At 47.9% G+C, this 25,273-nt stretch overlaps 1 protein-coding gene across 1 annotated transcript in view; it reads right to left on the bottom strand.

Annotated features, from left to right (window-relative positions):
- Positions 1 to 25,273, bottom strand: part of ADAMTS3 (ADAM metallopeptidase with thrombospondin type 1 motif 3) — a 55,121-nt gene that overhangs the window by 2,707 nt on the left and 27,141 nt on the right. The window contains exons 5-21 of the mRNA XM_058024132.1: positions 12,364 to 12,563; positions 10,218 to 10,301; positions 9,957 to 10,113; positions 9,291 to 9,396; positions 8,768 to 8,911; positions 8,235 to 8,367; positions 7,630 to 7,743; positions 6,835 to 6,980; positions 6,293 to 6,468; positions 5,303 to 5,436; positions 4,744 to 4,867; positions 3,117 to 3,197; positions 2,243 to 2,406; positions 1,966 to 2,131; positions 1,426 to 1,558; positions 812 to 1,019; positions 590 to 707 (exon numbers count right to left, since the gene is read on the bottom strand). Coding sequence (XP_057880115.1) covers positions 590 to 707; positions 812 to 1,019; positions 1,426 to 1,558; positions 1,966 to 2,131; positions 2,243 to 2,406; positions 3,117 to 3,197; positions 4,744 to 4,867; positions 5,303 to 5,436; positions 6,293 to 6,468; positions 6,835 to 6,980; positions 7,630 to 7,743; positions 8,235 to 8,367; positions 8,768 to 8,911; positions 9,291 to 9,396; positions 9,957 to 10,113; positions 10,218 to 10,301; positions 12,364 to 12,563 — 2,388 coding nt within the window. The remainder of the gene's footprint in view (positions 1 to 589; positions 708 to 811; positions 1,020 to 1,425; positions 1,559 to 1,965; positions 2,132 to 2,242; positions 2,407 to 3,116; positions 3,198 to 4,743; positions 4,868 to 5,302; positions 5,437 to 6,292; positions 6,469 to 6,834; positions 6,981 to 7,629; positions 7,744 to 8,234; positions 8,368 to 8,767; positions 8,912 to 9,290; positions 9,397 to 9,956; positions 10,114 to 10,217; positions 10,302 to 12,363; positions 12,564 to 25,273) is intronic.

Raw genomic sequence — 25,273 nt, 5'->3', positions numbered from 1 at the left:
CATTTGTGCTGGTTTAGATTCCATGACTCCACCCACAGTGTGGAGATTTGGGGTTATGCTTCTCCAGTTCCAGCAGGTTAACTGCTTTTCCTACCAGCTCCTGAGTAGTGTCAGGGGCACCACGAGGGAGTTAAAACCCCAATAAACCCCCAGTCCTACAGAATGAATAATCCAGGAAGAAATCCATTGTTGTCATAAAAAGCTTCAAAACCTGATAAAAATTCAATGAAAACAATGTAACGGATTCCCACGAACCTCATTAATGCTCTTGGTTCCACGTTTGTGTATTTTTATTCCCTTACTTGGCAGCTTGCAGAACTTACCTGAGATTTAGAGGTCAAGCAGGGTTTGTTTTGAATTGACCTTCACCTCTGGCCCCAGCCTGTGCCAACACGATTTGGGCCCATGTGGTTAAACCTTGTGTGAGCACGTGTACAGCACAGACCCCAGCGTGGGGAGCTGTGACACCCTGAGACTGCTGGACTGAACACGGGAGAAAAGGCTGCCCCCTGTGAGTGACCCCTCTGCCAGCACGGTGCTCCCAGGGAGCAATCACGCCCCCCCTGCAGCCATTGCAGCGTTCCCTTACCGTCACAGGGAGCGAGTTTGCAAGCCCTCACGGACTGCGGCCGTTCCCCCTCGCAGCGGTCCCCGGCGCGGCACAGCACCTGCCGGCTCTCCGTCCCCTCCCCGCACGTCACTGAGCACTGCCGGACACAGAGGGCACAGCTCAGGGCACCCTGTGGCACAGCACTCGGCACGAGTCCCCCTGTGCCAGCCATGGCTGCTGGGCCAGGCCGGTGCTGCCCACCTGGGACCAGGGCCCGGCCTTCCATGGCGCGGGGCAGGGTGCCCGGTTGCAGGAGCGCCGGCTCTCGGGGCGAGCCCCGCTGCAGAACTTGGCGGGGACCGAGCGGTTGGTGCCGTCCGCAAGGGGCTGCAGGCAGCGCACCGTGCGCAGCTGGTAGCCAGAATTCCCACACGTCCTGGTGCAGTGCTCCCATTCATCTGCTGCCCAGCTGGCAAGGGAAATGGAGTCAGACACCGTCAGCTGTTAATCTTTTTGTCCTGCTGTGGCTGCCTCATCCCTGGAGCCAGCTCATCTAGTGGAAAAATTCCCTCCCCCATGGCAGGGGGCTGGAAAGAAATGAGCTTTAAGGTGCCTCCCAACCCCATGATTTTATATATAAAAATACACATATAAATAAATATAAATAAATTAAATACTATAAATAAAAATAAATATATATACCACAACCACCCAATCAGATTAGTACCCATGCTTGCACAGGTACAAACTCCCCTCTACAGTCCACAGTCAGGAACTGCAGGCTAGCAAGCTGTCAGCATGCCCTCAGATTCATCCCATCCGATCTGGCCGGGACTACTCCTGTCTGAAGGAGCAATCCCTGCTCTCACACTCACAGGGGCTCTGTGCACTCCTGCAGGTTGCACATCCTGCGGATGGGCTTTGGCTTTTTGCTGCCTTCGCAGAAGCTTCGATGAACCATCTTGTTGTCGCTCTTCCTGCGGCATCCGTACTTGGTGTACTGGAACCCTGGGAACACATCAGAGGAATTGGGAGAATCAGGTCCTTGTTAGAATGTTTGGCTTAAATAGAGTTTTCTGGCCTAGTAAATGGGTTTACAGGACAGGTATTTTGGAATTTGCATTCCCTATTATTTGCTTAAGAGCCATGGACAGACCATGAGTGCAGGGAATGCTCAGGAGCATCAATGCCTGAGTTTGGGCATCCAAAGTAGCTTTGGGGTCTGAATTTAAACACCAAAAGAAGCCTTTTTCTTCCTAGGCTGCAAGTGTGACACCTGGGAACAATCACGTACTTCAGGTATTTTAAGCCTGAGCCCTAAAATAACAAACCACTGCTAAAAATATAAATCATTCCCTCCTCCTTGCCTTTTTTGGCAGTTTGTCCCTTGCTACAGGTGCTCATCCCCAGCTCACCTCCACCGCAGGGCTTGGAGCACTGGGACCAGCTCTTCAAGGCCCACTCGAAGGTGTCCGTGTCCTCCCGCAGCACGTTGTTGCTGTGGATGGTCGGCACCGAATCCTCGTGGATGATGTACCTGTAGGTCAGGCTGGATCGGGTGTCGTTCTCCCGGGGAATGATCTGGGAACAAGCAAACATAAACCCAATGCTGGTACAGATCCCTCTGCTAGGTACAGACACCGAGGCCCGGCTCTGGATGGTCTCTCAGGCTGAGCTCAGCGCGTCACCCACCAGCACCACCACGGCATCGTGCAGGGGCCCGTCCGTGTGCAGCGTCTCCGTGTTGTCCTCGATGCTGTACTCCCACTGCACGCCCAGATCGATGAAGGAGCGGGACCTGGCCTCCTCCCCTTTGCCATTCAGGATGTAGTGTCCTGTAGCCTGGTTCTTGATTGCTGGGAGGAGTGAGAGCAGAGCCTGTCGTGCCTCCCCCGCACTGGCAGCAATCAGGGTGGCACGGGGAGGGGTATTTCCATCAGATTATGAAAACAACAGATCTTCATCACATTTTACTTTGCCCTGTGCACACAGGTTAGGGTGTCCCAGATGCTAAAATCCATAAGTGATGCTAAAATCTGTAAGTGAAGAGCTAAGGAATAGGAGGCCTGTGGAACTGCCTGGGTTTGGGCTTCCACAGCACACCTCAACAGCCAGGTACAGTGGGGACTGTGATGATGACGATGACAATGCTTCAATTAGAAGCCAATGCATTAAGAGCTGAGATCACAGAATGCTTTGGATTGGAAGGGACCTTAAAGATCATTCAGTTCAAAGACCCACTGTTCTTCCGTACAGCTTTTTGCAATGCACCATAGGAATAATTAAAAGATACTGAATTAGACTCACCCTGGGAGTTCCCACGTTCATGTGAGTTATCACAATCCTTGGTTAGTACACGTGCAAACTGGGGCCAGTTTAACATTTTGGAGAATTCAAATGAGCAGATGTTTGTTTGCTGAGCTGTAGGACTGCAGGACTAGGCCCTGACCATGCAATTTGGAAAGCCCAAATTTACCCAACCCCTTCACCGGATTCTCTCATCCCTCAGATTCTCTGGCCTGAGTCCCCTGTGTTTCTTCTCAAATTTGAGCAGAAAAACACTTACCAAGAAAGTGAGGAGAGGCCTCATCTTCTTGGATAAACACATGTCGAGCCCCAGGAGGGATATCAAACATCTTAAGGTACCCTTTGGCAGGTGCAGGGTCAGTGGAGGCAGCAGGGATGGAAAGAGAAAGGAACAGCCATGGTCAGGAGGGCAGGGCATGCCCAGCTCTGCTTGCAGGAGAGGGCATCCAGCAGTCATGGATAAGCAGGGTGGGACAGGCCTTCCCTGGGCTCTTCTCCAGGGAGAGAAGGGACACCAGTTACAGAGGGATTTGCCACTTCCCACATGGGATCAGTTTAATATTTATGGCCACGCTGCTCCAAGCAGGATCTATCAACAATTCAGGTACAGAGATGTTTCCTGTGTTCCTCAGCACAAGCACAAGTCTTTCTCACTACTTTCCCAAATCAGTCCTCAGCCAGGTTGTTGGACTGGAACTTACTGACTGCCCTTTCCGATGGACATGTCTGCAGTGAAAATAAAAAGCTGTTCCCAAATAAAAATGTTCTTAGTTTCAATGTCAATTATTTACCAGTGCAAATCACAGGTAATTAGTGTAAAATTAAGGAAGCACTGCCATTAGAAAGACTAGAATCCCTTCTAGGGATCAAGAGCTCCCAAGGTTCTCTGAGTGCATGGTATTTTCATATTTCTGTTATTTTCTTTTAACAACTGCAGATTCAATTAACCAAAATCACTGGATTCTGGGACTACTGGATGTACTGGCAGTCTGCTCTACTACTGGCAGGCAGTCTACTACTGCTCCTGAAAAAATCCAAGTGAAGGAACAGAAGAGCTGGGAATAGGGAAGATCACAGGCCTGGCTGACCAGTACCTGTGCCCAACAGCATTTCCAATCTTTTCCTCCATTGCCTTTAGAGCACAGGGAACATCAAGATTTTGCCTGCTTTAGCATTACCTGTGTGTGTCTACAGGATGATAGGAACTGCCATTCCCAGGGATGCCTCTCTCCCTACAAGCCTTGCACTTACCCAGAATGTTTTGAGCCTCCTTTGCCCCAGAAAGGGAAACACTGTGAGCTCCTCTGGGTAAGGGAAAGGCTCCTCTGGTCTTCCCTTAAACAGAACACCTGGATTTAGTGTCCTGAGAGCTGAGTCTGGCCATTCCACTGACTGGGGGTCACCCAGATGCTCTTTACAAGCAAAAGATGTAAATTACATCACAGACAAATGCATTTACAGCAGATTTGGACACATCTAGGCAAGACAACCAGTCCATGGAAGTCAGATAATCCAGGCAGGAGTCTGAGTTGGGTACTTGCAGAAACTGTTTTCTAGAACCTCAAATTCTTTTTGAGCACCTCTGGCTTGCATGTTTCCCTGTAGAAAGAGGTCTATTAGCCTCCTTAATGACCAGGTTACCCAGGCTAGGGAAAATCTATCAGCATTCCCTGAACACCTCCATCACTTCCATATCCATCCACAATCAGGGGCCGATGGACAGCAGCTTATCCTGAACAGGCTCAAAGATGGGCCTCATGAGATGGTGTTACACCCATTATTCCCAAGGTTTCAATGATGATGGCGTTATCTCATGTGTGTGAGTGTCCCACAAACCCCAGAGACAGCAGGAGCCCCAGCCAGCTGCAGGCAGCTGTTATTCCTACCCAGCTTTTTGGGAGTGCGGGTGTAGGTCCCCTTCACGGTCCGGCAGTGGGAGTCGTCCCCACCGCACACCCCGCACTGGTCCTCAGCCTTGCTGGAGCCAATCTCCTTGTCACAGCCCACTTTCTGCAGAAAAAAAGGGCAAGACTGGATATTAGGAGGGAATTCTGTCCTGTAACAGTGCTAAGGCCCTGGCACAGGTTGCTCAGGGAAGCTGTGGCTGCCCCAACTCTGGAAGTGCTCAAGGCCAGGTTGGATGGGGCTTGGATCAACCAGGGCTAGTGGAAAGAAATGGCAGTGGGGTGGAACTGATGGTCTTTAGGTTCCCTTTCAGCCCAAACCAGTCTGGGATTCTATGATAAGGCACAATGAGGGGAAGACAAGCAGAACATTTCCCTGGAACAGGTCAGTGCTGGTCTCTAATTTAATTTACATCTCAAGGAATCAGAGGAATACAATGCTGCAAATAGGGAATTCAGAGACATCTGCAAAGCCTCTCTCTGCCCATGAGCTGTCCCCATGAGCTGTCCCCAGAGTGTCCCCATAGCAGGTGCCACTCACCACGCATTCCCCACGGACACAGATGCTGTAGGGATCCCTGTAGGAGCAGCGAGTCCCGTCGTGCACCAGCTGCTTCATGTGAGCCACATCCCCCGTTTCTCGGGACTGGCAGTACAGGTGACATCTCTTGGCAGCTGTGGAGCCAGGGAAAACAAAGGGCTGCAGGGAGGACAGTGATCCAGGTGTGTTCCCAACAGCTGTCCCACCGACGGAGCGAGGAGCGAGAAGGGACAGGCAGGTCTGGGGGTGAGCATGGGGGCAGAGCAGGGGAATGGAACGGTTTGGGAAGGAACGCGTGCATTGTGGGGAATCTTTCGGGGAAAATGGGCATTTTGGGGGAAAATGGGGATGGTTCGGGCAGAAACCTGGGGATTTAGGGCAAAACTGGTGGTTTTGAGACACAATGTGGCCATTTGGGGTAAGAAGTATCCATTTTAGGAATAAACAAGCAATTTGAAGTAATAAAGGTGAATTTTAGGGTTAAACTGGGGGCCTGGGGGGAAATGGGGGATTTTAGGGCAAGACTTGTTATTTTGAGACACAATTTTGCAAATTTGGAGCAAAAATGTCAACTTTAAGGATAAAAGGGCATGTTTGGGGGGAAAATTGGGGCTTTGGCAACAAGAAGGGCAAATTTGGGTCAGAGTAGGGAAAATGCAGGTTAAAATCAGGGATTTAGGGCAAGTCTGTTATTTTTTACATATAATGTGTTGATTTAGGGTCAAAACTGCCAATTTTAGGGATAAATAAGAGAGAAATTGATTGTTTGGGGCTAAAATGCAAAAACTTGAGTCAGAGCAGGGAATTTGGTATTAAAGTCTGGATTTAAGGCAAAACTATTGATTTTCAGCTATAACAGACAGACGGATGGGGAGGGAACCAACTCATTTGCTTTTCTGGGAGTTGTGGGCCTGCCCCTGAGATATCCAGGCCAAGGGGAATGGCTTCAAACCCTTTCAAGAGTCACTAAAGGCCCAGAGCAGGACGCACGGTCGGGGTGCTCGTAGGGCAGCCAGTGGTGTCGGCTGCCCTGGAACTCGAAGTGGGAACTGCGCTGCTGGCACTGCTGTGCCCTGAAGTCCTCAAAGTGCTTGGGACACTCCTCGGTGCTGCACAGCTGGAACTCAAAATTCACCCCGGCACAATCGTCACCTCCATTGATGGGCCTGGGAGAAGAAAATATTCCAGAGATTTTCATCAGGGAGAAGTAGAAATTGTTCCCTCTGAGGGTGCAGAGGCCCTGGCACAGGCTGCCCCATCCCTGGAAGTGACCAAGGCCAAGCTGGACAGGGCTTGGAGCAACCTGGGATAGCACAAGGTGTCCCAGCCCATGACAGGAGGAGGAATGGAATGGGCTTTAAGGTCCCTTCCAGGCCAGCCCAGTCTGGGATTCTATAATTCTATGGAATTCTTGGATTCTCCACAAATGATCCCATTTCGAGGGGCTTGAACAGAATGTCCACCCAAAACCCAAATGCCATTCCAAGTGGCCCCTCTGAGGACACCCAGGTGGGTGCAGCTCCCACACCTACATTGGGTTGTTGCATTGGCGCGTGCGGAAGCGAACCCCGGTTCCACAGGTCCGTGAGCAGGAGCCAAACTTGGTCCAGGCTCCCCAGTGTCCATCCTGCTTCAGCTGGTTGGTGTTCTTCCACATGCAGTGACCCTTGTAGCACCACTGAGGGAATTGGGGCAGCAAACAGGTGAGAACAGACACAATCCACAAATCAAATGTATAAGCACTGGACAGCAATATTTTGCTGCTGCCTGGGGCACATTCAGATTGTACAAGTGGCTCTCCTGTATTTCATAATAAAAGGAATTTGCTACAAAAACCCAGGTATCTGAGTAAAATTTCATAATTCAAAATGGATTGGCAGCAGGACACCCACTAATAGGGATATTAAAGGGAAAAATCAGGCACTAATCCTCAGTCTACACAAACATTTGCCACAGGGTGTCTGGACAGTGAGTTCTGAGCAGCCATCCCACAGTAACAGCATCATCTGCTTCCCTGAATTCCTAAAGGCACTTGATGGAAACTTTGCAGATGAGACCAGAACCTAAATTGGTTCTCAGATGAGAACCAAAACCTAACAAAGAGGCCACAGAACAGGTTGCACCTCAGCTGGAATCTCTATGTCCAAAATGTGCTGGAGAAAACCTTGTACAGCTCCCAGAATATCCCAGTGGGAAAGCACAGCTTTCCCCATGGTCTCGCTTCACCCCAGGAATGCCAGGCAATTCCCTGCTCCCCTCTGTGCCCTTCAGCCCAAAGGGAGGAAACTGTTGGTTTTTCCCCAAGACAAACAGAGTGCCAGACTCACTTTTCCTGGGGCACACTCGGTGCCATCGAGGGGAGGCCCTTTCTTGGTCTTGCAGAAGTAGGGGTTATCGGGGTGGCTGCACCACAGCTGCTTGCACGGATCGAAGGTTCGGAACTGAAAAACACAGAGAGACCAAATGCAGAACACGAGATGGCTTGTACTTTTTGGATAATAGTCTTGTATTTTTGATTATAATTTATTTGTATCAGTTATTTTATTTATACTTTTTGGATAAGGATCCAACCCACTCCGTAGATTCCATCTCACACACCCCAATGAGCCTGTCATCTTCAGGGCAGTGATTATTCCTTGCATCCCCCAGCCCTGGGCTAGTGAAAAGAGGAAAGAAGACACCCAGAAGTGGGACAAAAGGAAGATTTTTTTTTTCCTTTTCTTTCTTGGAATTGCTCTCACCAGTGTGTGCCACATGGACCATGCTGCCACTCATTTTCCCATTGCTCTGCAGGACCCAGAGGACTGAGTTTCCCCCATAAATATCCCTCTGGTCTTTACAGATCTCTAAATTCTGCATTAACTGCTCTCCAATGATTATGGCACTGCAGCTCTCCCACCAGGCCCCACGCCCTCGCCGTGTCTGGACGTACAGCTGTGCACATCCTGTAGCCCACACCAAAGTCGAAGCGGCACTGCTCATCCATGGAATAGTTGATGCCTGGCAGCTCAGGAAGCTTGGGCCAGTCATGCTCAAAGGGGTCATCGAGAAGACAGTCATAAGAGCTATGGAAAAAGAGACAGAAAAAAATACTGTGAGAAGATGTATACTCTTAATTCCTGCCCTATCCCTGGAACTGTCCAAGGCCAGGCTGGTGGTGCCTGCTTGGAGCAACCTGGTCTAGTGGAAGGGGTTCTTGCTCATGGCAGGGGCTTTGGAATGAGATGAGCTTTAAGGTCCCTTCCAACCCAAACAGATCTGGGATTCTGTGACAATCTGAGGCCTTTTCCAAATCCCACTGGAGTTAGAGGGGTCTTTCCACAGACTTTTCACCCTGAGTGGATGGGCTATGGACCGTGTGAGGACACAGCCTTCATGGGTCAGAGCTCTTCTAAAAGAGCTTTGAAGGGAAAGAGGGTCTGAAAAACGAGGGATCAGAGCCTGGCTGCACCAGGGAGGCCTTACTGGATGTATCTCCTGAGCTCCTGGCCGCTGCAGCGGGACCAGTGGTAGCGGTGGAAGGCGGCCTGCACCAAGGGGGCCATGACACTGCCCATCGCCGTCTCGTCCCCACATCTGTTCCCTTGCCCATCGTGCTCCATGCCCAGCCTGCAACAAAGAACTCCCCTCAGAGCTACTGCAAAAACAACTGTAAGGAAACAGCTCTGGAACAGGTACCAAATCTGACCCACCACCAGCACAGCCAGTTGAGGTGAAGGCAGTGAAGGACACTCCTGCTGTCACTGCCTGGACCTCCCAGGTCCCTTCCTGACCTTTCCCTCACCCCAGAGAAAACAAGTTCACCCTTCCTCCCCTTCATTCCTTCCCTCACTTGTCTCTCCCTCTCTTCAACCACTACTGCATTCCCAGGGGGGTGGAAATAAAATCAGGAGAGCTTCCACAGAGCCATCAAATCCAACACGCTTGGAGCAAGCAGGAAGTGCAGCACAGCATTTTGGTGTGATCTGATGGTAAAAGTGGTACTTACACGTGCCCAGTCTCATGAGCAACAACAAAGGCTGATGAAAACCCGTCCTCGTGGTTGAGGGTGCAGCTCCGGACCGGGTGGCACATGCCCGTCACAGGAGCATACCCTACAGAGAGACATCAGGGCTGAGTCTTGTGCTCAGCACTTGGATTTTAAATGAGAACCCCCAGAAAACTTCCTCAGGAAAAGCTAACATTGCTCTAAGGCCAGGGCAGCCTGCCTGGCTCCTCATCCTGAGCAGTGCCTGCTCTGACACATGCCAAACTTTGGGAGTTCCTGCCCACTATCATTAGTTCTCTGAGGTCAAAGGATGGATGCAGGCCTCAGAGTGGCTGGGATGTCAATATATGGAAATCTGGGCTGAAAGATGCAATAAAATAAAGGGAGTGGAATGCCATGTGCGTTGAGGTTCCCAGTGATCCCTGCACATACAGGAGTTTGAAGAGAGCTAAGAAGTATTTATTTACAACTCTCAAGAAAGAAAATCAATCTGTGGTTGGATATAAACGGCAAGGATTCATGGCAAGGTCTCCTTGCTTTTGAAACCACTTGCAGAATGAATAAGGCAGGGAGGTCACAATGCAATTCCAAATTTTTCCTCTTTTCTGGCAGATGCCAGCCAAGAAACACCGAGCCCAGAGCTCTGCTCTGGGTCAGCTGCATTACCTTGCATACCAGCGGGCCCAAAATCTTGCCTGGTTAAGAAGATGGCATGGTCGTGGTGCTCGGCGTGGCTGGGATCCGGCTTCTGCTGCTGATAGGCCCAGCGGCACACGTTCTCCAGGCTGCGCGAGGGGTTCCCCCTTTCGATCAGGCTGATGGACTGAGAGAGCCACACCTTACACCCCGCTGCTCCCAGGGGCAGCCTGTTCAGCAGGGTCTGCATTTTCTGCCCGGGGCAGGAGCGGGGAGAAGCGGCTCACTCACCTTGGCGTACCCCAACATGATCATTCGGACCAGCACGACGTTGATGTGAACGCCCAGGGACTCGTCGTGGTAAATTTCATTCACCTGAGGGGAAAAAGTGGAAATATTAAAAAGGAAGAAAAACCCACTGATGATACCAAGGGAACTTCCAAGGCCACGGAGATGTTTTTTCAAGTGCCTGTACCACTACAGTCCTCAGAAGAGGATTCAAATCTCAGATCATTTGCTCAGCGGAAAGTGTAGATTCACTTCTTGTCATCACATACCCCCTCTTCACATGGAACTTTGGGAAGCACATGTCAAGCCTCCTCATGTTTCATGGATCAGAGCTCAAAGAAAAGGGGATTGGGGAAAAGACTTCAAGTACAATCACAGAATCCCAGACTGTTTTGGGCTGGAAGGCATCTTAAAGCTCATCTCATTCCACCCCTCTGCCATGGCCAGGAACCCCTTCCACTAGACCAGGTTGCTCCAAGCTTTGTCCAGCCTGGCCTGGAGCACTTCCAGTGCTTCTTGTTTTGAAGAGTATTTTTTTAGGAGCAACTTATACTGCTGCCCTGCTTTTTTGAGATCTGTTAGAAATCTGTGGTCACTTCTGTACTAAAAAGAGGCTTTGTGGAAGGGAAGTTAGAAAAACAGAATTATGCAGATGGGCCAAAAGTTGTCCTTCTTGAGGCCCTTCCCTGTGTCTGGGAAGGTGAGAAATATCCTGGCACCAGAGTGTGAAACATCTGCAGGTCCTCAATGAAGCTCCTCATTCCCCTAAAAACAAAATAAATATTATATTATGGGCAACTGGTGAGAAATAAACACCCCTGTTCAGAGGTTCATGGGTTTGAGCAGGAGTTAGAGGGTTGTTTTATTTTTCAGTCAGGCTAAACAGAACTTCCCCTCAGGGAAAAAGGTCACTGGGAGCTGTCCAGACTGTGGGCCCTGGCACAAGGATTTCAGCCCATGGTTTAAACCTGAAATCCCTGAGGCTGAGAGCAGAGTCAGCAGGGCAGTGGGACAGAGAATGAGCACAGAGCTCAGGCTGCCTGTCCTGTGAAGCAATCATCCTAAAGGTCAGGTATTCCTCTCTTATTTTCTCCTCATCAATGAAAGAGCATTGCTCCCACAAAGAGCTGGGCCAGGATAAGTGTTCACAACTTCCCTTGTGCCAGTAGACAACAGGGGAGCTTTCTAGACACTGGAATGACTTCCCTTGAGATGAAAAGGACCCTGGAGTTGACCTTAAATTTCAAGTCTCCAAGATTTCCCCATAGCCCCCATTTTATCCCATTCTCTGGATGGCTCTGGGCAGGAGGGTGGCAGCCCCAGCAGATGGAGCTGCAGGCATGTGAAAAACCTGGAAGTGGTCTGGGCCATGGATCAGCCCTGCTGCTCACTGAAAAGGTTTCAAAACCCTAAGGACAATATTCTGCAGTAACGTGTAATGGAGATTTAATGTTGATGTTCCACGGTGTATGTGGGAAAAAAGGAGATGATTCTCTGAGTGATGTTCTGGTAAACATCATATTGGTTGGGTTAAATTTCATACAGGAATCATTTTTTTCCTCCTAGATTCTAAGTTCTCAAATTTAGAAGCTCTGAAAACCCAAGGAATAATTTTTAAATTATTCCAGGAATAAAAGAGTGTAAAATAGATAACAATCATTCCTACAGCCATAAAATCATTATTAATGGGAATCATTGTGGGAATAATTAGTCCCTTATCCTCATCCTTAAGAGATTGTTTTCATTTCCTGTACAACCTTATGCTGCCACAGTATCTAAGACAGATCTACTGGCATTACCAGAAGGTCTACTCTGTCAGAGAGCCATTGAGGGTTTAGAACTCCTTTTCCTCTAGATATTTATGCTTTAATCAGTTTTTCTCCAGAGCTGTGTTGTGAGAGAAGCTCAGAATTACTAGAAATGAATTAAGTTTACTTTTTTCCCCTTACTATTTTCAACTATTTCCTCATTATTGGAAATACTCTCGGAATGTGCCCTAGGAAGGAAACTACTGCGAAAAAGATGAATCAAAGGAACATCTTAAAACCAGAAAACCTTCTCCAGCAGCAGTCAGAACGATCCCATTGCTGTTTTTCCCAAACCTGGCACTCCGACAAAGAGCTCCCACCAGCTCCCAAAGGATACTCACGATGTTCATAAGGGTCAGGAGGTAGTTTTGGACGTGCTCCTTGCCGTGGAATCGGACCACAGAGTCGTCCACCCCCAGCAGCACCTCGATGTTGTGGTCGCTGTCCCCGGCGTGGCGGCGGCGCCGCAGGCTCTCGTTCAGCTGCTGCTCCACGCGGCCGTGCAGGGAGCTCAGTGGCCCGAGGCCAGCCAGGAGGGGCTCTGCAAGGACACACTGCCATCAGTGCAGCCAGAACTCCTGCCCCATCCCTGCAAGTGCTCGAGGAAGGGCTGCATGGGGCTTGGAGGAACCTGCTCTAGTGGAAGGTGTCCCTTCCCCTGGCAGGGGGTTGGAAACGGGTGGTCTTTAAGGTCTCTTCCAAGCCAACCCATTCTGTGATTTCACTATATGGCCAATGGAATTCCAGCTCCATTTTGGAAAGCATCCTCCCACAAACCATCCTCGCCTGTAGAGTCACCGCTTCTCTGGATAAGATACATCAGGAACCCTGAAAATTTATTCTTGTGGTGTAGGGCTGGGAGAAATCACCAGAAAACCAAGTGAAAAATTCATTCAACCACATGGGTCAGTAAATGTCCATGGTTCTTATTCCACACACAAAATCCAAAGCTGTTACTTCCTCTTAGGACAGTAAAACAAAACATTGCCAGGGATTTTTGACAGGTAAAATGTCACAGCTGCAGGATACTTGGCTCCTCCCAAATCCATACCAGTACTCCAGCAATGAACATCAGTGAGGAACATCTCGTGGTGCACACAGTGAGCTGCGTGCTACGGTTCCTGTGTCCCTGTAACAGTCAGGAGCACCCCTGTTCCCCCACTCTTCCCAAAAACATACAGGGAGCTCCCTGCCCCACAAACCCAGCTAGAGCAAGCAGCATGCAGTGGATGGAGAGGAGAGAACACTCCTGCTTTGCACTCATGATGTACCAGGGCACTTTCCCCTACAACAGCAAACTTCCAGCCCTTCTCCTCTGGCTGGAATTCATGAATGCCACGGCTGCAAGTCCACAAACCAGCCCTTCCTGTGTCTTCAGGCACTCTCAAGTATGCCAACCCCAGGGCAGCACAACAGTGGGAAAATCATACACCCACTCCAATTCCAAAAACCGCTCCAGCTGGCACAGCTGCCAAGCACAGCATCCAAGGGAAACCCAGCTGGAACACTGTCACATTGTGGTGCCCACGGTGCCAACTTCCCATAGCTTGCAGTGCCCAGCCCACAAAACACCGTGTCACGTGAGGGGTTTATCTGTTCTGCGCTCTGTTTTCCATAATGCAGCACTTCAGAGCAAGCAGCCAGGCTCAATCCCAGCTTACAGGTACTGCCCACTTAACAGAACATGTGGGATCCAAGTCCATAGGGCCCAACTGCTCCCCCAGCACTGCCAAAGCCACCACTGAACCATGTCCCCAAGTGTCACATCTACACAGCTTTTAATTCCCTCTAGGGATGGAAAACCCATTGCTGCCCTGGGCAGCCTGTGTCAGGGCCAGACAACCCTTTCTGCAAGAAATTTTCCCTCATGTCCAACCTAAACCTTTCCTGGCACATCTTGAGGCATCTCCTCTTGTCTGATCACTTGTTACTTGGGAGAAAGATAACACATGGGGCAACAGTGAAGAAACACACAGATCCAGTCTGGCTGTTTGGGGATTTGAGCTAGACAGACTAATCCATCCTAATCTCATTCTGGAATTAGCTGGTTTGTTACTTCTTCCTTTTTAATTTGCTAGTCACCTGCACCACTTACCTGTAGGAGCAGAGCAGGCCATGCTCCTGTGCCATGAGAAATGGCTATTCTGGGTTACAGCACGTGTTTGTCCTGGAGTGTGATTTTAAAATAATGGAACCACAGCTCTTTCCCTGCTATTGAATAAAGCTGTGATCTGCCCAAATCCCATTTCATCAACACTGTTATCAACCAACCCTGCTAAACCCTCCTAAACCAACCCTTCTGTGCACTTAAAGAGAACCCTCAGCATCACTCACATGGGAGATTCTTATCATCTTATTTTATATTGTAAAATACATGGGCTGAACTCTGTGCTAGTGAGAGAACCATTCCTTAAATATGTAAGTATATACACTTTACATCCATCCATCCATCCATCCATCCATCCATCCATCCATCCATCCATCCATCCATCCATCCATCCATCATGTTCACTAGCTCCATTGCCTAATTTAGCCTTTTTCTGAATAAAGCAAGGAAAAGTACCTAGGGAAGATCCACACTTTCACCAATTAAAAACGAAACTAATGAGAAATCAGTGAGGAACCCACTGAGATCAATCTAAGTCCCTTTCCAAAGAGCGTTTTAATGTACAAAATGTCCCCAGGGACAGACATGTTCTGCAGCTACTAAAAAATTCTGTTCTGCTATTCCCAAAGTAAGGAAACTAGGCCAGTCCATGCCGTCACTGCCTCCTGAGCCTTATTTTGAAGCGTGCCTTTTGAAAAAGCAGTGAAGAGAAAAAGAATCATTTTGTTCAAACACAGGCAGTTCCAACATAACTCCCAGTGACTTCCACACAAAGTGTGCACATGCAACATTGCTGTGGTGCTGCTGGTACTGCCTGACTGGGAGGGGTCAGCAAGAGAAAGCACCCAGGTCGGCAGGGTGAAGACACGATGACAGGATGTTCTCATTAGGGATGGGCTGCAACTTGTGTGCTCTGATTTATTAGGTCCTTAAAAACAAAACCCTGGCAAGTTACACATTCCCCCTTATCTTTTCTTGAAGAATTGCCTGAAATTGCCTTTTCCTCCAGAAGTGTCAAATGACTTTCGACCACCACCACAACAGCTTTGTGGCATGAAAAGAATGTGTCCTGTCCTAAAGTCCCTGTCCCAAACCTCCTTCCCATGTGGAGCACTGACACTGGGACCTGCAGTCCTGACTCCACGATTTGGAACCTTAATGCTGTCACTGTCTCTGTAGGAGAGTTTGTTGTTTGCTTAACTGCTGCCAAAACTTCTGCTTGTTTGTTTTTGGGGGCTGAGGGACGAGTTGTCTCTGCAGCAACCCCAACTGAGCCAGCTGGCCGTAAAAATACACAGCTTTACTTGATGTTTCCCTGTATGTCCAAGGCTATATCCATGAAGTGCTTCCAGAAGCCCCTGCAGAGTGTCTCTCTGGGATATTTCACAATAAATAAATATTATCTATGAACTTTTGATAACACAAAGCCAGCCAGCTCTGCTGCTGCAGAAACACAGTGCAGTTACACAAAAGAGAACACTTGATTCAACATTTCCCTCAGGGCAGGTGGGAGAAAGCACTTAAACATTTGCAAAAAAACAAACCAGAAAAGCTCAGAACAGCCTGCAGGTCAGTCAGGTTACAAAAAACCCTTCTGACCATCGAGTCCCACTGTTCACCCACCACCCCGATGTGGTCCATCACATGAGGATGGAAGAGCTGCTGCACCTGTGAGCCTTGGCATGTGGCAGAGAAGGCTTGGTGCTGGTGTCACCTCTCATAAAGGTGTCTTGGTGTCAGAGGAGGTGTTAGCAGAAGACAAAGACACTGAAGAATTTACTAATGGAAATAAAAATGCCAGCAACCAGGTTCAGCCACAGGTCCACTTTCACAACAGTTTCATCACACTAAGGAATGAAGGAAAAGGATAGAAGAAGTTCTTGTGACTTCACACACAGACCTCCTGAGATGACTAAGCTTGGAGAATTACCTCTGTTTATGTTCCCCTCCAGTGGGACCTCTGCAGTGACAGTGACTGGCAGAATGACAAACAAACAGGGATTAAAGGAAGGTCTGAATCCCCGGGCTGCAGGATTAGTCACGAAAGGCATGAACTCCATGGGCCACAAACACAGACCCCATCTCACTCTGTTCTGACACTTAAAAGAGCAAAGGAAACATCCTGGAGTCTCGACTGCCTCCATGACATATGTGCTTCTCTGGTACCTGAGCAGCTCCAGCTGCAGGGTGATTCTGGGAAGGATGGAAGATTTCCTGCACTCTATTCCTTGTGCTGACATCACAGGAAGGCTCTTCCCTTCCACACACCATCAGCAAAAACAGCTCCTAGCCCTCATTTGCACCAGGGCTCGATGCCAGCCCCACACTGAGGGAGCCACGTAGAAATGCATAATCCTCTGTGTATTTGAACTACGCTTAGAGCCAACTCAGGATAAATTTTTCCAATAGAAAAGGCTGGAATTTTACCCTGTAATTTTCTTGTCATCACTTCCCTCCCTGGCATGAAGCTTTCTAGGACTGCAAGGTTATCCTTACCTGGCAGCAAACACACACAGAACAAAGCCAGAACTGAAGGAAACTATAATTAACCAGGCCTGAATTTAGGTCAACTATTAACTGTTCTTTTTCCATCCCATGACCAGAAACAAACAGCAAAGAGGAATGCCAGCCTGTTCCAGAGTTCTCAGTGCTGGAGGACACGCCTGACACACTCCCTGGACAGCCTGCAACAGCTCTGCACTCACCTGATTTGTGATGAAAGTGCTTTTGGATCCATGGAAATTTAGTAGGGGTGGAACTGTTGCTGTGAGGCTCAAACATACAATCAAAAGAAGAGGAGTAAAGCTCAGGATCAAACTGAACTTGTCTGGAATAAAGATATTGCCCTCTAATAATCCAAAGCTGAGGGAGGGCACAGGACAAGCAGAAGAGAAGCCACAGAGGCTGCTCCCTGCACAGCCCCTTGCCTGGCCACCACTAATAGCAGATCACAGCCCCAGGCTGGCTTAACTCGGCCTCGGGACTTGCCCGGCCTTGCCCTGCCTCATCTGCTCTGCACCTTATTTTTAGCTGGGCTTTAGCCCTAACAGCCAACTCAGCCAACAGGTAGTTACCCTGGAACTACTAACCATGTCTCCTGGAATTCCTGCTTTCCCAGGAGCAAGACATTCCCCCATTCCTCATTTCTTTAATTAATTGTCTCTCTCTACATATATATAGCAAGAATTGCACCATAATTTTATTTTGGAGGTACAGGTGATTTTGTGGTTAGTTTTGTTTGTGGAATTTTTTTAAGAACAGGTTAAAATATATATTTACATGCCATTATTTAAAAAACTTAATTATGGGTAGAGCTGGAGTCTGGCTTTGACCCTGAATTTTGAAGTATGAAAATGTATTAAAAACAGTCTCTTGACAATCCCAGGTCTTTTACCAAGACATTATTACATGGTGTCACTCTTCCTTCACTTTAGCAACTTACAGATGTAGCTCAGAGACTTTAATAAGAGTAAAATGAATTTTTCTCTTTAATCCCAGGAGAACATTCTGTTGGGTAAAGGCCAGGAGTTTTTTGGACATTTGAGGAAGACTTGAGCATTTGGGTCTGGCATTTTAGGAGACCTGAGCGACACCTTCTGCTGGTGCTTACACAGAAACAGATGACATGGAGAGGCCTGCAGGTCACATACTGGACAGAATAAACCAAGCAAAGCTATCCCTTTTTCACTTTACACCACATCAAGTTCTTTGATTCAATATCAATGGTGGCCTTCAAACACAGCTGCAATAAAAGGTGAAAAATAAAAAGAAGTCCCAGTTTGCAAAATCATCATCTGTATCAATGTCCAAAAGTATGGAAAAAGCATCTGTAGAGGCTCTGAAATTTGGTTTGCAAATGAGAAAAAGTAAGTCAGCAACAATGAGCAGCCTGCCCACTGCTGAGGAGCACACCTGTGGTACCTGGGCTGCTAGAACCAAACCCAGTTCGGGTATGGGAGGGCTTGATTTTACAGCTCAGAGTGGCCAGGCTTTACTCCCAAAGTTTCCAGCTCTGAAGAGCATTGAATCCATGACTTTCCAGTCAGATACTCACCCAGGAACACAAGAGAGCTCTGCATTAGCAACCTTAAAAGCACTCATGCCTTCAAGTACCATTACATCAACCCAAAAATCATTTTTACTTCACAAAGGAGTGCTCTTAAAGCATCCTTGGATTCCTAACTGGAATAATGCACTGTAAAAGGACAGAGCAATCCAGAAAGGGGGGTATCCACTACATTCTGAAAGCACAGGTTGCATTCATAATTTATCTGCTAATTCAGAACTTACTCAGAACAAATGCCGGATGGCCTGAGCTGTCTGCCTTTTTGGGCAGCTCCCCTGAGATCCCAACAGGCTTCACAGGCATTCCAGGGTCTAAACTCTTTAAGCAGGTATTTTCAGCACCAGAGCACTACTGTGAGCTTCCAGTGCTGGAGGAAGTTGCTTTGGCAGAGATGCAGTCCCCCCAGTGATCATGAACGAAGTCATTATCTCTCACTCCTTACTCCTTGGCATCTGACCCAGCTTCTGCCAGCTGGCTGAAAGCACAGCAGGAGCCAAGCTTCCTATTTCACAGACCCATGGAATGGTTTGGCTTGGATGGGAGCTTGAAGCCTATCTCCTTCTGCCTCCTGGCCACAGGCAGGAACATCTACTAGAAAAGGCTGTCCAAGCCCCATCCATCCTGGCTTGGACACTTCCAGGGATGGGGCAGCCACAGCTTCCAGGGAAAAGACACTAAGTGAATATTCAGTGGCAAAGACTGGGCCAAATGGGAGCAGTTTCCACAGTGAGGGCACTAACTGCTCCTTGGGTTGCTCATTTCTTTGGGATAAAGGCAGAGCTGTGTTTACAGGCAGCTGCTTGTTTTTAAAAGCTGTGTAAGGAATGTGTTCCTAAACACGTGGGACCTTTTGCTGCCACAGGAACCGTGCAAGAGGACACAGCCTGGCTGGTGATCCTCTGCAGGCCCAGCCACAGCCCTTGGCAAGGGCTCAGCAAGCAGCCCACTGCCCACAGCAATTACCCTCTGATCACCCCTTGATCTGCCCTAAGCCTCTGGGAGTCAGCAAAGCCTGGACACTGTCCAGACACAGCAGCGGGACACCGGGACACAGCCCGGCTTCCTGAGCAGGGGATTATTCTGAGCAGGGAGCAGGCCTTGCTCACACAGCACACACACACACCATCCTCCCGAGCCCCTGGGAATGAGGGATGGAGCTTGACAGCTGCTGAGGAAGGACTTGGGCAATGCACAATGTGATACTTCACCTAAATACCCTAAATGTGGCACTGCTGCAGCCCCACAAAGGATGCAAAATCCCTGCATCGGAGGCCTGCTGCTCTGATCCACGCCAAGGGGAAAGCTCTCCCACCAGCAACAGGTTTGCTCTCTCCTGCCTGTGGAGAAGCCAAAGAGCCTGTCTGAAGGGCAGAACTGCTGTCCAGCTGGAGAGCAGAGCCACGAGCAGCTGAGTCCGCTAAGCTTTTCCATTGCAGTGATGACCAGCAGTGAAAACACATTGTAAAAATCCAAGGGGATTTTTACAATGTGACAATGGGGCACTTCCTCCCAGGGCCTGTGACAATGGGGCGCTTCCTCCCAGGGCCTTCCTGTCCCGCTACTCCCTTCATGGAGCTGAAACCATAATTGTCCTTAATTGCCCACTTGGCTCTAAGCGGATCCTGACCTTCTGAGAGGACAAAGTCAAGCAGCTGGGTTTGGGAGTCCAGTGCACCTGCAGTGACACTGGCCACATCCAAGGCAGGGCTCCTCCACAGCTGCAGCCGACTGCCAGGCAGCAGCAGAGCCATGTCTGCACACATCAGGGGTCCCCTTCCCACCCCAAACACCCCAGGATTCTACCATCCTATGATACACATACACTGCATTTGGATATACTCATTGGATTACAAGATTTAGCTAGTAAGGTATATAAACCTGAAGTTTTGCAGAGTTTAATTTGCCCATTAACCCTATCTCCAGCTGAAATCCTTAATTTTTTAATTAACTTGCACACAAGACCTGACTGAATTAATGATTCAGGAGTAATTTTTTTTTTTGGAGGAATAAAAACATACATCATAAACATATTCCAGCTAGCTGTGCTGGGTCAATAAATTCTCATTCTTTGTTGAAAAATAATATTCAGTGACACACAGGCAGATTATGTGAAATCACAGAAAGGCAGTCAAAGCCTCTGCTGTCTCCCAGGCAAGCATTTTCTAGAAGGGAGGATTTTAAAACTGGAAGGGCTGACAGGGAGAGAATAGCCCTGAAGTAAAAGCCAGCTCTCAATTCTCACAATTCCTTACGGAGCAGAACCTCATCTACCCACAGCTCTGTCTATAATTACATGGAGTAAGTGTGATACACTTACAAAAACCACACAGCCTGACATTAGACATACTGACATCTCACTATTTTTAGGGAAAAAACCTAGCAAAGAGACAGCTTGGGAGGGTTGATTTTCACTGCCACACCACAGAACTGGTCTGCAAACAAGAGGGTCCCATCTCCACTTTCCTGCGGTCATTCTTTGGGGGAAAGAGTTTTCTGCAAGGCCCAAATGCCGGCCCTCAGAAACCAACACAGATTTTTTTCATTATGGATCCACCCCCCTTTATACTTTCCTTTTTTCATATAGGCTCTTACACAACGAAGCACTTTTTTTCCTTTCCACCTCACCAAATTCCTCCGAGCGTGCCAGCCTCGGCTGCACCTCACACAGATGTGTTATGAATCTAACTCGCACTGTTTCCACACAGGATATTTTGATCATTCCCCTCTCCTTTTCCCCATCCCTATCCCGTCCAAAATAGCACAGAGTTAGAATCATAAATTCTCCTGTTCTGACCTGAAAGATCATTCTTTCACGGACTACTTCTCTTGAAAAAGCTGTGACTAAGGAGAAGGAGTTTTTCAGCAAGGTTCATCCCTGCAGTCTGCCATGGGAGGTGAGGTCTGCTGGAAACATCTTCCACAGGGAATTAGTACTTCTTTCTATCCAGAGCCCACCTTCTCCCTCCTGACACTCAAGAACACTCAGGCAAAACATAAATTTCCAACTCCCACGTACAAATGAATTCAAATAAATTGGAAGGTTACTGCTGGAACCTCATCACAATGTGTGTGTATCCAAATGCTATTTATTTGTGGAATGACACTGGACCAAGGGTTTCATGTCCCTTCAGTAGCACTCTCTCAATGAAGCTGCTCCTCAAATCCAAGGAATTTTCCTGTCAGAGGAGAGCTGCCAACTTTCCCTCTCTGGCGAGCAGGGCTCCATTCTTGCACCTCTCTCCATTTCCTGCACAGTGTTGCTTTAATGAGCCCTCCAGTCTGGTAGAAAGCTAACAGAGACAGTGAGGAAAAGCACAATAATAAAAAGGAGAAGAACCTGAGAGGGGAGAAGATTTAGGAAGAATTTTCCATTGAATATACAGTGGGTCTGACTAGAAATATGACAAACAGGACACAGTTCTCCTCTGCAAAAGGAGGGAAAACAACCCAAGTGTTCAGTTTAGACACATAAAAGGATCTCTTCAGCTAAGTAATAAATTTAATGTCTTAGAACTACAAAGAAGAAATGCTTAGTCAAATATTGTGTTGCAGAAAATGCAGTGAGAAAGAGTCCTATTTTCAATCCTGTCATGCAAAAATGCAGAGCCCTCATCTTGGATTCAACCCCTAATGAACACAAAGGTGAGCTTAGCCCAGCTCTGGATCTCAGGCTGACCATGTGGCTGCAGGGGCTGAACTCCCAAAGGAGGAAGGCAGGGGGAATGATGTGAGAGTTGCAGCCCAAGGTGAGAGAAAGGTTGTTCAAAACTGGGAGACAACAGAATGAACCAATGTAGCAGAAGAGTAGAAGTGGCACAACAGCAAATAATACCAATTTTAAAAAGTGTATCCAAGCGTTAGTCACAGATAATAAGCCTCTCTTTCTCGCCACATGGAATTTCAGCCATTTCTCAAAATTCCACTGGCATAAATATAAAGGAAAAGCTCCAACTATAAACTGTCACTGAATGCTGTTGAACTCGGGCTCCTGCTTTTTTTTCCATGAATGCACTGTAAGTCAGCATTCCAAGAGCAACAAATGTCTCCAAGCCCAAGCTATTTCCCAACAGTCCATGGACCATGAGAGTGTCCAAGATAACAGTGAAAATATGTACACGACCATTCTACCCAGATACCACATCCACAGAAGAAGGGGATGTCCCAAAATCCCAGGCTGATCTGCACAAAGTCTTGGGTCGGGACAAGCAGCTTTAAAAGCCCAGCTGAGCACAAAGATCACCACACTGCTGCCCTGAAAATCCTGAAAAAACAAATAACACCCGAGCCATTAGCAAGGGACTCGGGAAGTTTGATTTGGATAGCAGCTCTGCCACTGTGGAACAGCCACTTCCAAACTGTGGGCATCAACTTACCCACTTCTAGTAGGGCTAATAGCCTGCAGTGTCTTTGAGTATCCCACTCCAGTTGTAAATATCATTGTCACTCCAAATAAGCCTCCACAGAAGATGCTGAAAGCAGCTTGTTATGTCCCAAGTACCTAAAAGGTTTCACAGATGCTCTTGATTGTCCAGTTCTGCTCTTCCACAGAAAAGCACCTGAGGGAACTCACTGTCCAGCAGCACAGCTTTCCAATTTCTCCCTGGCTTTCCAGCTTCTGCCTCAGCTTCCCTGGCATTGCAGACACAATTCTATCTTTTACCTGTGCCAGTGCCTCATCACTCTCATTGGAAACCTGCAGAGGGACTGCAAAGTGTGGAGCCACTGGAGATACTGGCAGCTGGAATACCTGCACACTGTGCCATCACCTGTGAGGTTCAGAAAAGGGATGGTGAATTCCATGCAGGGAATTCTCTCCCTTTAAAGAAATTTAAACTCTAATTTCTTAAGGCTTTAAGAAGGGAGACAGGGCAGCTTCAGGCAGAGGACTCTGGATTTCCACAGAGCCTTACATCTGATGAACAGCTGTGAGTCAACCTGCGTGGCAAAGGCTCAAGCATACAAGTGCTGAGCCTTAAATCCCACAGACACAGACAGGGAATGACCTGCAGGAGACATTTCTGCCTTTCCCCGTTGCCCCCTCCCTCAAATGCCACAGGGTTCTCTTTTACATGGGAACAAACATCCCAAATAAGGGATATTAGAGGGCCTGATCAAGAAACAGGCATTTGGGATTTAGTGCCTGTTGAATTTCTCTCACTATCAGAAATTCTAAGTGAGTCTGGAGATGGAAAGGGAGCACATCTGTTCACTGCAGTGCTGGTGAGATGTTCCTAGTAATGAGGCAGATGTTTCCAAATGGAAGTGGATGGGATGCCCAGATGGCTTTCATTGACCCATTTTTCCAAGCAGTCTGACAAACTTCAGATGTAAAAAAATAAATATGAATGATGATTCTGTCTCGCCAGCAAAAAAAAAAAAAAAAAAAAAAAAAGAGCATGTTTGACAAAGAGCAAAGGAAGCAGATCTGAGCAGGTCAGAACTTCATCAGCCTTCCTCCAATTAAACCAAGTGTCTAGTCAACCCCCACAACATGGCACAGTGCTGCCTGAGCCCTCAAAGAACAGACACTTTTAATTGATTTATCTTCCCTTGTGCTCCCATTTAAAGAGCACTGTTAACTAACGGAAGACTGATTTTTACTTCTAGTAGTAAATCTCAGCATCAGAAACTTGGAAGCTTTGAAGTGCTCGAAGTAATGAAACTATATTGTTACTTATTCTTGGCAGGGAAAACTCTGATTTAGAAAAGGGGCTTGAAATAAATCAAGAATCAACCCTGTAAAAGCAAATTGAAAAATACCATTAAACTACTAAAGCAGAGGCTCAAATGCATCTGTTTGCAAGTTCACTTGTGATCAGGAATAAAAAGAACATGGAGCTGGCTATGGAAGAACCTGAGCAGAACCCAGGGATAAGGTAGTGCATTTTCAAGGACTCTTTAGGACAAACTACTTAAAACAGATAAAAAAATTAATTACATAGTTTCTGGATGCTCACTGCCTATTCGGTAGAACTGAGCATTCAAAAAGTAAATAAATATGGTAGCAAATTATTTTATTAACTGGATTTTTACTGCCATCATAGATCTATGGCATACAGGGCTTTTGCTGAAAATCAACAACATCCATGATGTTACTAGTGACATCATCTGTGATGATATTAATTAGTGTTTCTCCATGAGCCACAGAGTATAATGAGTTACCCTTTCACTCTGAGGTACTTCTCAGGAGTTTTCAAAAGAGGTTTTTCCACAGAACAAATGAAAGCAAGGGATATACTTGAAATTGCTCTCAGTCTAGAAGCAGCAGCTGCATTTTTCCCGTTCAACAAATGATTTTTAAGTAGAGTTTGAGATATCTGCTCCACGTCATGAGGAAACATGGAAGAGCAGAACTCAGTTTGACCATGGGTTGGCCCGAGCTTCCCTTCTGCCCTAAGCAAGGGGAGGAAAAAAGCCCACTAACAATCTTCATCATCAAATCACAGGCAGTCAAAGGCAAATGAAAATCCACATCCAGAAACAAAAGAAGAAAAGGACAGTAATTTGTAGCTGGCTCCTAATTAGCTCCCTAACTTGGTCAGCAAGACCAAGACCTAAGTGAAAAGTACGTCACTGTTTGGCAGAGCAGCCTGCAGCCATCCCCAGTGACTGTGCTCAAGCTACATTTAGAGCTCCTAAGGATCATCCTCAGCAGCTTCTTCTCTTCCCCCAGGGTCCTCTTCTCCTGGGTTAGATCTTCCACTAGCCCAGGTTGCTCCAAGCCCCATCCAGCCTGGCCTTGGACACCTCGAGGGATGGGGCAGCCTCAGCCTCTCTGGACAACCTGAGCCAGGGCCTTACCACCCTCACAGGGGAAATTTCCTCCCAGTGCCCCATCTCACCCTGCCCTCTGGCAGTGGGAAGCTGAACCATGCTGCACACTGCAGAAATCCCCAGACACTCAAACTTTCACTCTGTGCTTGCATGGACCTTCTCAAGCCTCAGGATACCACTCACAGCACTTGGACACAGTGCAGAAGAGCCTGGACAGGAGGGAACAGGGCATACACTGAACTGGGAAATAATTACAGCAGCACCTCTGCTGTAATAAATGAAGGAAAAGGAGGAAACACATCCA

This window comes from Melospiza georgiana, chromosome 5 (assembly GCF_028018845.1).
Source record: "Melospiza georgiana isolate bMelGeo1 chromosome 5, bMelGeo1.pri, whole genome shotgun sequence".
Taxonomy (NCBI): domain Eukaryota; kingdom Metazoa; phylum Chordata; class Aves; order Passeriformes; family Passerellidae; genus Melospiza; species Melospiza georgiana.
The sequence above is the reverse complement of the archived record's forward strand: the minus strand, read 5'-3'. Positions and strand labels throughout refer to the sequence as shown.